At 36.2% G+C, this 13891-nt stretch overlaps 1 protein-coding gene across 5 annotated transcripts in view; it reads right to left on the bottom strand.

The window, feature by feature from the left end:
- Positions 1-13891, bottom strand: part of LOC101678481 (phospholipid-transporting ATPase IB-like) — a 231800-nt gene that overhangs the window by 19572 nt on the left and 198337 nt on the right. For all 5 annotated transcript variants that reach the window (XM_045069635.1, XM_045069633.1, XM_045069637.1 and 2 more), the window contains 3 exons: positions 12902-12958; positions 10158-10265; positions 1648-1736 (listed from right to left, as the gene is read on the bottom strand). In XM_045069635.1, the coding sequence (XP_044925570.1) occupies positions 1648-1736; positions 10158-10265; positions 12902-12958 (254 nt within the window). The remainder of the gene's footprint in view (positions 1-1647; positions 1737-10157; positions 10266-12901; positions 12959-13891) is intronic.

The following is a 13891-nucleotide window of genomic DNA, read 5'->3' as shown; positions in this document are numbered from 1 at the left end:
CAAAACAAAGAAAAATGGTATGCTAAATTATCTTTACTCACAGAAGAAAAAGAGGTTTCAAGTAATTAAAAAGACAACAACAGGGGCACCTTGGTGGCTCAGTGGGTTAAGCCTCTGCCTTTGGCTTAGGATATGATCTCAGGGTCCTGGGATCAAACTCCATATTAGGCTCTCTGCTCAGCGGGGAGCCTGCTTCCCCCTCTCTCTCCACCTGCCTCTCTGCCTACTTGTGATCTCATTCTCTGCCAAATAAATAAATAAAATCTTAAAAAATAAATAAACAAAAAGACAACAACAAATTCAAGATTATCATTACTTGCCTTGAAAATGCAGTTGGGAACTTGCAGACAACCTTGGCTATACTCAACGGTAGAGAAGATGCTAGCAAACTGATAGGATGATTCTAACATAAGCCCCTCAGTTCCCAGTGTACCTTTATCTGTTCCTGGAAATCTGGAATCTACACCTAGATGAAGATATCACTGGGGAATCAATTCACAGAAGCCACAGGTTTTACTTTTATTTATTTAGTTTTTTGTTATCTTCAGTTAGCCACCCCATTTAGTACATCATTAGTTTTTAATGTTGTGTTCAATGATTCATTAGTTGCCTATAATACCCAGTGCTCACACATGACCTCCTTAATACCCATCACCCAGCTATCCCAACGCCATCGCCCTCCTCCCCCTCTGAAATCCTCAGTTTATTTTCCCAGAGTGTAGAGTCTCTCATGGTTTGTCTCCCTCTCTCCTTTCCCACCCTCCAGTTTTCCCTCCCTTCCTCTGTGGTCTTCCATGCTATTCCTTATGTTCCACATATGAGTGAGACCATAGGTTTTAAAAGATCCAAGTTAACACCTATAGTCAATACCATGGATCAAAATTAATATTATCCCTTCTAGAATATTTCTTTCTCTGCATCTTAGTTTGAAATTTATAATGTTTCAGAGCTTTATGTTGTAGATTATGTACAATGATCTTATGTAAGTTATTTCTGATTTTGAAAGCTTGTAATTTCATGGATTCTTTGTACTACCTCAGGGATTTCAGGGATTTCTAGCACCTCAGTTTAAAGGTGTTTGGTTTTTTTTTTTTTTTTTCCCCTGTGTGATTCAGTTAAAAAAAAAAAAAGTGGGAGGATTCTGTAATCTAATACATATTCTGGGAGAACTATATTTTATAGATTCTTATTCCAAATATTTTTAAAAAGAAGAATATCTGTCTAATTTGAATATCTCCCTCTTAGTTCTTATTTTATTATTGGCTTTTAATTTGTGATCCTCTGGTATCAGGTTTTAGTTCCTCTAAAGTGCAAAGAAGCTCTATAAATCCCACTTTTAAAGAGCAAATGGATGACCTTTCCGGAAAAAAAATCACGAATTAGGTAATATCACTATAAATTTTTACCTCTCGTGAGTTTTGATGCTCTTTTGTTGTTTGTTTGTTTGTTTGTTTGTTTCTAAATTGAGTGCTGGTAAATCAGTGGCAAAAGCAGAGAGCATTCACTTTCTCTAAATGTTCCATGACTTTTAATATTCATAAAATGGCCAATTTTTAAATTTAATTTGCTGTGAAAACCATATAATTGGAAAAGAACAATTAACTATAACAGCTTATCTTTTGGTTACTACTTCATTTTTCAACTTACGATTTCCATATTAAATTTAGAGTCAGGCACACAATGGGGACTATGAAAAAACCAAGCCAGAAGTATGGACAAACCAGGACCATCTTGACCTGCAAATAAACAGAAATGAAGAGTACTTAAATAGGAATCTTTTAGTTCGTCAGGATTGGGTACCAAGTGCAACTCCCAGTTTCTCTTCTCCACAAAAACCTGGAGATGCAGGTTTGGATACAGTCATGGAGTCTAGAACTATTAAATCAATGTACACACATAACACCAAATAGCTAGCTTAATTTAATAACATATTTTATAAACAACCAACTAAATAAATATTTTGATCAAGTAAGTTGTATTTCAGGAATGCAAGAGTGGTTCAACCTTATATTACCTAGCAATACACCTTTCACTTCCAGACATTGTGTGTAAGGTAATTATGCCATTATAGTCCCCTGGGAAAACTCACTCTTCTCTCTGCCAGACAGATTAACTGGGAACAGATCACTTTAATTCAGTAAGGACTGTACTGACTTGAGACTGGGTAAGGCTCTGCATTGTATATATATTTATAATTTTCTGTATATTCTAATAGTTCAACATCTTAAAAAACCTTTCTATCTGAAGACTGCCCCTCCCAGGGCTAGTCTATTCTTAGAGATAGTAAGATCTCAATTGGGAGGATGCCTTTGTTCTGCAAATTCAAGGGCTAAATCCACAGTCTTCTCTCCTCTATCTGGCCCATACACCCCAGGAGGCAATATTCCTCTGCTGTAATTACCCCAGAACCAAGAACCAGGCAACTAGAAACCACCTATAGGCCAAAACCTGCAAAAATCACTCAAACAAGCCATTTCTGGGCTGTTTACCCACTCTGCCTTGCTTTCCCCTTGAAAAACCCAATAAAGGCAAGGCCTACCAGCTCCCGAGCTCTTGTGGTCTGTCTCCTGAAAACCCTGGTATCTTTCCCTTTTGGCCCTATGTGGCATTCTGTGATTTATCTTTAGGAACTGTGAGAATGATAAATTTTGTTAAAATGGCAATAGTAAGCCCTTACCTATCAGTAACTACTTTAAATGTAAATGGATTAAATTGTCCAATCAAAAGACACAGAGTGACTGAATGGATAGAAGAAAATAAGATCCAGGTATACCTGGGTGGCTCAGTCACTTAAGCATCTGCCTTTCACTCAGGTCATGATCTGGGGTTCTGGGATCCAGCCCTGCATTGGGTTCCATGCTCAGTGGGGAGTCTGTTTCTCTCTCTCCCTCTGCCCCTCCCCCTACTTGTGCATGCTTTCTCTCTAAGAAAATCTAAAAACAAAAATAAGATCTAACAGTATGCTGCTAAGAGACTCACTTCAGCTTTAAGGACACATAGGCACAAAGTAAAGGTATTGAAAAAGATATTACAAATAAGTGGTAACCAAAAGGGAGCAGGAGTGGCTGTACTTGTATTAGATAAAGTGATATTCAGGCCAAATTGGTCACAAGAGACAGAGAAGATCACTGTATAGTATGGGGGTCAATTAATTAAGAGGATATAAGAATTGTAAATTATTTGCACCCAGCAGTGTTGCACCTAAGTATTTAAACCAGATACTAACAAAACTAAAGGAGGAAAGTTAGAACAATATAATAGTAGAAATTCAAAACTCCACTTTCAACAATGATTAGATCATTTAGACAGAAAAATCAATAAGGAAACAGCTTACATTAATACCACAATAGGCAAAATGGACCTTGTAAACACATACAGATCATTCAATCCAACAGCACAAGAATACACATTCCTCTCCAGTGCACATGGAACATTCTATGGGATAGATCACACCTTGGGCCACAAAACAAAAAGACAACCTACTGAATGGGAGGTATTTGTAAATCATATATTCAATCAGAAGTTAATGTCCAAAATATATAAAGAACTTATAGAAGTCAATGCCAAAAACAGAGAGAGAGAAAGAGAGCGAGAAAGAGAAAAGAAATAAATATTTCAACTAAAATGGGTTGAAGACACAAATGGGCACTTTTCTAAGGAAGATTTGCAGATAGACAATAGACAAATGAAAGGATGCTCAACATCCATAATCATCAGAGAAATGTAAGTCAAAACCACATCTTATACCTGTCAGAATGGCTAGAATTAAAATAAAAAATAACAACTGTTGGTGAGAATGTAGAGAAAAAGGAATCCTCATGCTGTCAGGAATGTAAATTTGTGCAGCCACTGTGGAAAACATTATGGAGGTCCCTCAAAAATTAAATACTATATGGTCCAGTAATTCTGCTACTAGGTATTTACCCAAAGAAAAGGAAAACACTAATTCAAAAGATACATACATCCCTATATTTATTGCAATATTATTTACAATACCCAAGATATGGATGCAATTTAAGTGTTCATCAATAGATGAATGGATAAAGAAGTGGTGTGCGTGTACACACACACACGTGTATGTATGTGTATACATACACATATATACATATACACAATGGACTATTATTTGGCCATAAAAAGAATGATATCTTGGGACACCTGGGTGGCTCAGTTGGTTGGCCGACTGCCTTCAGCTCAGGTCCTGATCCTGGAATTCCAGGATTGAGTCCCGCTTGGGGCTCCCAGTTCCACAGGGAGTCTGCTTCTCCCTCTGACCTTCTCCTTGCTCATGCTCTCTCTCACTGCCTCTCTCTCAAATAAATAAATAAAATCTTTTAAAAAAACGAGAGAATGATATCTTACCATTTATGACATCACAGGTGGACCTAGAAGGTATTATACTAAGTGCAACACATCAGACAGAAAAAGACAAATGCCATATGATTTGACTTACCTATGGAATCTATAAACAAAACAAATAAATAAATCTAAATACAGAGAACTGGTGGTTGCCAGACAGCTGGGGATGAGAGGATTGGTGAAAAGGGTAAAAAGGAGTGGAAGGGATAGGCTTCCAATTGTGGAATGAGTAAGTCATGGTATTTTAATATCTTTAATACCTTTAGGTATAGCACAGTGAATATAGCCAAGGCTATCGTAAGAGCATTGTATGCTGATAGATGGTAGTTACACTTGGAAGTGAGCACAAGATAACATATGTAGAGTTGTTGCATCACTATGTTATACACTTGAAATTCATAAAATGCTGTAGGTTAATTATATTTTAATTAAAAAACAAAACTCAACAAAAATAGTTCAGAAACAAAAAAGGAAATTGGGAAGTATCTTTAGACAAACAAAAATGAAAACACAACGTGCCAAAACCAGGGTATGGCAAAAGCAATTTTAAGAACAAAGTTTATAGCAATAAATGTTTATATCAAGGAAGAAAGGATCTCAAACAATCTAACTTAAAAACTTAAAGAACTAGAAGAACAAGAACTAAACCCACAGCCAAAAGGAAGGAAATAATAAAGATTAGAGCAGGAATAAGTAACAGGATTCTAGGATGATGGCAGAATAAGAAGCCATAGGGATCTGTCTCTGCCCTAAACAACAACACTGCACTCATAGAATGTGTCTGGTTTTGAACTCTGAAATCTATCGAAGGCTTGCATATTACAGGGGGTGACTTGAATGGTAAATTGTATTTAGCTTTGGTCAATTTCAGCTCTTAGTGCAGGAGCACTACCCATCATGTATTCCCAGTCAAGTGGCACATATTTCTGGAGCATCTTGCTTACAGGATAGGGGAAACTGACTAGGGGAAAGAAACCTGTTATCCAAATATTGGAAGTCTTTGCTCTGATCACTGCTGCTTCTGATCACAGAGGTGCAACGTGGGGGACCGCAAGTGTTGTTGCACATCCCTGCATTGTTCCAAGCCCCTCCCCTCTGACTGAAGTGACTTCAGAAGGCCTTTGACACAGAAACTCTTTGTCCACTCCATTTTTTCCCACTTTTTCCCCTTTTTAGGAGCCAGACAAATTCAAAACTAGGACATTCAAAACCATCTCTATATACAAGTAAAATTAGAAAGTGACCACTTGTGCCCAGGGAGAAGTCAGGAAGGACCTAAGAGAACATTAAGTATATACCTCAAATTAATCCTCAGCACAGAGGCAGCCTTACAATAAACAAACAAACAAAAATAACAAAACAAGCAAACCCTGGGGAAAAGGGAAAATGCTATTTCCAGAGTTACCACATTATTAGATTTTAATTTCCAGTGTTTGACTAAAAATTCATAAAACACAAAAGAAATAGGGAAGTATGTCCCATTCAAAGGAAAATCTTTAAAAATCTTTAAAAATACGTAGTCAGTTTTAGTTTATTTTTATGTATGGTGTAAGAAGTCCAGTTTCATTCTTTTTTATGTAGCCATCCAATTTTCCCAACAACATTTGTTGAAGAGGATGTCTTTTTTCCATTGCATATTCTTGCCTCCTTTGTTGAAGATTAATTGACCATATAATCATGAGTTTATTTCTGGGTTCTCTATTCTGTTCCATTAATTGCTGTGTCTGTTTTTGTGCCAGTACCATACTGCTTTGATTACTATAGATTTATAGTATCTTGAGATCTGCAATTGTGGTATTTCTGTGTTTGTTCTTCTTTTTCTTTTTCTTTAGAGAGAGAAAAAGAGAGAGCTGGGTGGGGGCGGGGAGAGGGGAGAGAGAGGGAGAGAATCTTAAGCAGGTTCCACAATCAAGATTGGAGCCTGACATTAGGCTTGATTTCACAACCACGAGGTCGTGACCTGAGCTGAAACCAAGAGTCAGATGCTTAATCAACTGAGCCATGCAGGTGCCCCTGTTCTTTTTTCAGTATTGCTTTGGCTATTCAGAGTCTTTTGTGGTTCCATACAAATTTTAAGATTACTTGTTCTAGTTCTGTGAAAAATCCTGTTGGTATTTTGACAGGAATTGCATTAAATGTGTTTATTGCTTTGGGTAATACAAACATTTTAACAATATTTGTTTTCTCAATCCATGAGCATGGAATATCTTCCCATTTGTTTATCATCTTCCATTTCTTTCATCAGTGTTTTATAGATTTCAGAGTGATGAAACTCTCACCTCTTTGGTTAAGTTTATTCTTAGGTATTTTTTTTTTTATTTTGGGTGCAATTGTCAATGGATTGTTTTCTTAATTTCTCATTCTGTTAATTCATTATTAGCGTATAGAAATGTAACCAATTTCTGTATATTGATTTTGTATCCTGTGACCTTACTATATTCATTTATAAGTTCCAGTAAGTTTTTTTGGTGGAATCCTCAGGATTTTCTATATATAGTATCATGTCATTTGCAAATAGTGACAGTTTTACTTCTTCCTTACCAATTTGCATGCTTTTTATTTCTTTTTCTCGTCTGATTGCTGTAGCTAGGACTTCCAGTATTATGTTTAATAGAAGTGGTGACAGTGGACATACTTGGCCTGTTCCTGATCTTAGGGGAAAAGCTCTGTTTTTCACTGACATTCTCAATTATAATACAAATTTTATGACAATTTAAATATTCTCTTAAATGGGAACAAGATGAGCTTATCACCATTCCCTTACTATAGTACTTATTCCACCACCTTTATGAATTAGGGCTCATTTTAATATTTTATTATTTAAAGACACTTTATCAGGGCATAATTGGCTTACAATAAACGGAACGTATTCAAAGTGAACAGTTTGCTATGTTTGACATCCTCTATGCTCATAAGATCATTATCACAATCAAGACTCTAACTAGCACACCAGGATTCTCCTTATCCTGCAATGTAAGCGTCCCCTCCTGCCCTTCCCAGCCATGTGCCACCCACTACCCTCTCTCCAGTTAACCACTGATCTGCTTTCTGCCACTATAAATTTGTTGGAAATTTTTACAAACAGATCCATATGCTTTGTAAACTTTTTGGCCTGATTGATTTCTCTTAACGTAATTATTTTGAGAGCTATCCATGTTGTCATATGTGTGAGTAATATGTTATTTCCTTTTTATCACTGAATAATATTCATAATAATATGGTGATTTGTCTTTTCATTCACCTGTCATTGCACTTTTGGGGATTGTTTCTAGTTTTGGCCATTGCAAACCAAATTCCTATGAATATTCATATTCAAGTCTTTGTGTGGACATACGCTTTCACAGGGAGTAGAATGACGGGGTCTTATGGTGTATGTACATGACACTTTTATGAAACTGTCAAACAGCTTTCCAATTTCACATTCTTATGAGCAGCATATGAGAACTGCAGTAGCTCCACAGCCTCATCCACTCTTGGTGCTGACATTTTTATAATTTTATCCATGCTAATAGTTGTGTGTTGCTGTCTCATTTTGGTTTTAATTTGTATTTACCTCACAACGAATGCTGTTGAGCATCTTTTCATTTGCTTTGTTAGTCATGTATATTCTTTGGTAAAGTATCTATTTGAGTATTTTGCCCATTGTATAATTTGGTCATTTTATCTTTTTTATTTGCCTTCTTCTTCTCAGTTTGGGTTTCATTTGTCCTTTTTCTAGTTTCTTAATGTGGAAGCTAGAGCTGTTTATTTGAAAACATTCTTTTTCACAGATATAGTGCTAAAAATTTCCCTCTAAGTACTACATCAGTTGCATTTTACAAATTTTAACATGTCATGTTTTCATTTTCATTTAGTTCATAATGTCCAACTTCCTCTTTGACATATAAAGTATGTCAATTGCTCTTAACTCCTGGACTGACTTTAAAATTTTTTAAAAGATTTTATTAATTTCTTTGATGGAGAGAGAGGGCACAAGCAGGGGGAACAGTAGGCAGAGGGAGTGGGAGAGGGGAAAGCAGACTCCCAGCTGAGCAGGGAGTCTGATGGGGGGCTCAATCCCAGGACCCTGGGAATGTGACTTGAACCAAAGGCAGGTCCTTAACTGACTGAGCCACCCAGGTGCCCCTGGATTGACTTTGAAACAGTGTGTGTATAGGTTGAGACTTTAAGACTCAGCAGAAAACATAGAACAAGCTGAAAAATCAAGCCAGACTTGGTGCCCACCCAATATTGGGGAGACAGAGGTTGTAGTTTAAGACTTGCCAAATGGGAATGCCCTTGGTGAACACCCAGGGTTGTCGTCTTTCTTTTTTTTTTTTAAGATTTTATCTATTTATTTGACAGAGAGAGATCACAGTAGACAGAGAGGCAGGCAGAGAGAGAAAGAGGGAAGCAGGCTCCCTGCTGAGCAGAGAGCCCGATGCAGGACTCGATCCCAGGACCCTGAGATCATGACCTGAGCCAAAGGCAGCAGCTTAACCCACTGAGCCACCCAGGTGCCCCCACCCAGGGTCTTCTTGAGATCCCAGAGAAGCTGTGCCCTAGGAGTAAATGCCTCAAATCGGAAGAGAGTACTATGTTCTGGGAATAAGGCCATGATAGTTAATGGCAAAATAAACTACACTTGGCGCTATCAAAGTACTATGCCTATGCCTCTCATTTCTCTATGACTACGTCTTTCTTGAGGGTTTTGTCTCTAGTACAGGCTTTTCAGCATCCTGAAACTCTGAATTCTACCTCCTCCTCCCAATCAGATCACTGCATAAACTTTGGGCTCCTCTTCTTGTACTGCAAACTGAGAAATATTCATAGGAACATGCTAGGATAAGGAAGAAAAAGGCTTCCCTTCTTTCAAGAATCATATCCTTAAGTATTACTCTGTTGGTTTCTAGCCAATGTCTTCAAATAATTCTTATATCTTGTTCAGTTTTTAGAGTTGTTTTTGTCAGACTTTTCCAAAACTGGCCACTTAGTCATGGCTGAAACAGGAAGTCTCTTAAAATCCTTATTTCCTAAGAATTGGGCTGATTCAAGCCAGGGGTACAAAGGTCATCTCTTGTTTCCACAGAGAAAGACAGTGAGTATGACAGACAGGTAGACAGACAGGGATTGAATTGGGCAATTTTGGACCTGTGTTTCTCTATTTGGTAAGTGACTGACTTTGGACCAAGGCTATTTCTAGTTCTACAATCATGTAATTCTGTGATCCATTTTGTAAGTTCCATAGGCTTAATCCCACATTATAAGTATAGGCAAAGTAGAATTTAGAAATATGTAAATAATTATAAAAATCTAAAAAGTATATCACCTCTGAGGCTTAACATAAGCAAAATAACAGTTTCACGAGACTTTAAAATATTTAGAAGCTGGAGCTCCTGGAGCTCCGAGGAATGTCTATTCTGCTTAAACATTTCAAATAATGTTTTCTTAGTTGCCATGCATCCTTTCCAAGTAACAAATAGCACACAGTACATTACATGAAAAAACACAATTACAATATTAGCAATTTTAGATGATTCTGAAGTGATCATAGCTTTCATCAGTTATGCACAAAAGATAAAAATTTTGGAAACCATAGTTAACTTATATAGTTTGAAGTAATGAGATTTTAGTTAAAATAATATTTAAAACATCAACCAGAATTTAGTTGGATCACCAACTATTTCTAATTGCTTTGATTTTATATTTTCTTTCCAAATTACTTTGAGAGTAGATAATATAAGCTTTTATTACTAACAAACATAGGTTTTCAAGAGGGTTGTAAAGTATACTCACCACTGACAATTAATAAAACTAACCTGTCCTGCCATTTCAGGAGCAATAGGAATGGTGGGCCATACGAAAGAGTAAATTGCAAAGAACACCAGCCATATAATTATGCTTCCCCAAATGGCGATATGACTAAACTGCAGAAAGAAAAATATTACAGAAACACGTCAACCTTTTCCATTTAAAAGAAAAAAAAGACTCTATCAACTGACAAAATCATTTGTCTAGGTCATATGTACTCATATGAAGAAAAATCTTTTGATTTCTTAATGTTTGAGACTTCCTTTCTAAGAGCCTTCTCAGAATATTTTGCTGTGGATTCAAGGAGCCGTTGTTTAAAGCATCTAAACCAACTATCTTGTCACCTAAGCCAAGTGATATTCAGTGTCTTCAGGGAAACTGTCAACTCTTAATCAGAATTGGTTCATACAATTGATAGGTTATTCAATGAGACTTCTGCTTCTGTCTACTTATTAAAACAAAGATCTCTTCAGAAAAAAAAAGTCTGAACAGAAAAAGTTTGACCCTATCATATCTATTCTGCATGAATAATTCTGGATCAATGGCAGAAGTTGTGACTCTTAGATTGACTGAAACTGGAAGGTCTTCTGTGCATATCAAAGATGTCTGTCATTCAGATTGAGGATGTTGGTTGAGGGATCACAGTCTGTGCCTGGAGCTGGAACTGTGACACATTCTTAATAGTTAATGCTAAGGAAGTCGGTCCTTCTGTTGATCTGATCAGTTGCCATGTATGATTTGTGTTAGCAGAAGAATCATAAGGAAAATGGATAGGAGACCTGCATTCTAAACCTGGCTAAGCAGGGCATCTCAGAGTTACCCTCTGTGTATAAATCAGTGAATCAAGAGATGATTTATAAAGGACTCAAGTGCTCTCATTCTATTAGGTACTGCTCGCTACTTAATCCTACCTGAACAACAAAAATATGGAGGGAAAAGACCCCATCTGCTACTTGTCAGAGTATTTATTGTTTCTTCTTTGAGTCATTTTCAGAGGTAGTTTTTACGCTCTTTAGAAATAACCTCTTACTCAGAGGATTTCTCTGATTAAATAAAACTGGACTCCTATGGACTCTCTCTTATGACCATGCAGGAGATGATGGAAAAGAGAATCAGATCAAGACTGTGAACTTTAAACTTTTCAAACACTTCAGTGTATTTTCATGCAACCATTCCTTTATTGTTGGCATTAACACATGAGTTGCAATGCAAGGCATTTTTTGTGGCTTAAAGAGTATTTTCAGGTAGGTTTGCATCGGGACCATCCCCTTGGGGGCAAGAACAAGCCACCATTGCTGCTCTGAGATATATTTTGTTATCTCCCTCTGCCCTGACTCATTCTCTGTACCTAAACAGTGGCTGCCAGCATTCTCTTCCCCAGTGAAGAAGCATGGCCCGTACTAGACTCTCCCCATGGGGCAAAGTATCTTATGACTGAAAGTGAGAACCAGTCTATTTTCTTCCTGCCCCAGTCCCCAGGTTCCTTCCTATCTAACATGTGAGCTGGAGGGCAGGAGCCTCATAGCTCATAGGCCAGAAAAGTTTTGTTAAATCTGCTTTGGCCTTGAAATACTACCTTATTCATAAATGATATTCACCATATGTAGATAGTATAGATGGTTATGGATCAAAGGAGCACTCTTACTGAAGAGAATTTAACAATAATTAAAAAGGAGGAATAGGAAATCATCATTTATTTATGTAACCTAAGGTAGTATAATACATACAATTGGTGTGCCTTATGTAATGCTAATAAAATATTTTTGTTCAGAACACTTCAGTCCCAACATTGTGTTGATGTTCCATTGGGGACAGGAGCAGTGAGAACTCTATGTTGATTGCATTGGAGAAGAAATACATGATATACTACATAATCAAAGCTCTCCAGAGGTGACAGGCTAATAAAAATTTATTTTCTCTCATAAACTTTTGAATACAACTTGGAAAGCAATTTATTTATGGGTATATATGTGTACATGTACATATAGATTCACTTAAGTTATTGCCCAGTTCATAAAAACATTCTACTTATCAGAAGTTCTACTTTTAAGAATATCTTAGGGAAATTATTACTCATGACTGTTAAGGATACGTACATCTGTGTTCATAACAGTACTGATTATATATTATTTATAGTAACAGAAGCTAGAACAATTATTCTAAAAATAATGTAAATAAGCATCCAGGTGATAAAATATTATATAGTCATTAAATAAGATAAAAATATTAAAGATATAGAAAAATATTGAAGATCTAGTATTAAGTGAAAAAAGCAGATTACAAAATATTAGCTAACTTAGAATTCTATTTTTATGAAAACAAAACCAAACCAAGCACACATAAAACAAAGACTGAAAGAATAGAACAAAAATCAAAACGTCCATGTCACTGATACTGAAAGGTATGGGCAATTTGAATTTCTTTCTTTTTCTGTATTTGCTAAATTTTCTGTTATAATTCTGTTCCTTGATAATAATAATGAATTAAGGATCTCATGTAATGCTAATGTAAGAATCTCTAATGTCATGATAAATTGAATCTATTTCTAAGATGTAAGGCAGGGAAATGAATATTTTAAGACGTTAGATTGCTAATATGCCGCCATCCAGTTTAAATCATCACTTGAATATGCAAAACAGAGGGTAGGTAAAATAGGAAGATGAGAAATGCTTATCACTTTTCCAAACCTTAGAAGTAAATCAACATGCAAACAACTATACTGGATTGAGGAAGTACCCTGAAGAATACTCACTTTATTCCAAGATTGTGTCTCCAAACCAGCTTTCAGACAGACAGTAACAACTACGTACTGTGCAAGGAGATGAGAAGGGGAAACAGATTGGAAAAATGTGTTAAATTTTCCATTAGAATTCAGGTCACCTCCCTCTTTCCTGATTGCCTCCACCCAATCCCTGTTCTCCATGTCCAGTGAATTCTGGTTTCATAGGTTTTGCTAGGTTTTAATTGAGGAGAGAATGTAGTACTGTTCAATTAATGTTTCATTTGTAGAAGCCCTTTAACATATGACAAAAATCATGCTTATATCATATATATATATATTTACGTTCTTTATAAATAGCATGGAAGATTTCTTTCTGATTAGAAACCCAAGTGATAAAAGGCACAGCTGAACAGGGTAGATTGAAATCATTATAAAGAGCATTTTGGCTATTCTTGGCCTTTTGCATTTCATATATACATATTTTAGAAATAGCCCATCAGGCATCTGGGGCTTTTGATTGGAACTATAATGAATCTATAAATCAACTTGAAGAGAGCTGATTTCCTCATAGTCTTGAGTATTCCAATTAATGAGCATGATATATTTCTCCATTTAGATGTTCTTAATGTCTCCAATAAAGTCTTATAATTTTCTTCAGAGGTCTTGGACATCATTTGTTAAATTTGTTCGTGTTTTTCCTTTGTTGCATACTATGGTAAAATACTATATAATTTTTCTTAATTTTCTAAATATTTACTGCTGGTATATTGAAATATAATTGGTTTTTAAAACATTGGCCAATAGCCAGCAAACTGCCAACCTCTTTTATTGGTTGTAATATTTTATTTGTAGAATTTTTTGCTTTTTCTGTGTATACACGTAATCATCTCTGATTGAAAACCAATTTTTCCCCTTTTCAAGGCTTGTGCTCCTTTTTTCATCTTCTTACTGTGCTGATTAGTAACTCCTCCACAGTGTTGGAAAGAGGTGGTAATACTGAGCAACTGTCTTATTTTTCAT

Source organism: Mustela putorius, unplaced genomic scaffold (assembly GCF_011764305.1).
Source record: "Mustela putorius furo isolate JIRA1106 unplaced genomic scaffold, ASM1176430v1.1 tig00003942_pilon_pilon_pilon, whole genome shotgun sequence".
Lineage (NCBI taxonomy): Eukaryota > Metazoa > Chordata > Mammalia > Carnivora > Mustelidae > Mustela > Mustela putorius.
This window is presented reverse-complemented; position numbering and strand designations above follow the sequence as displayed.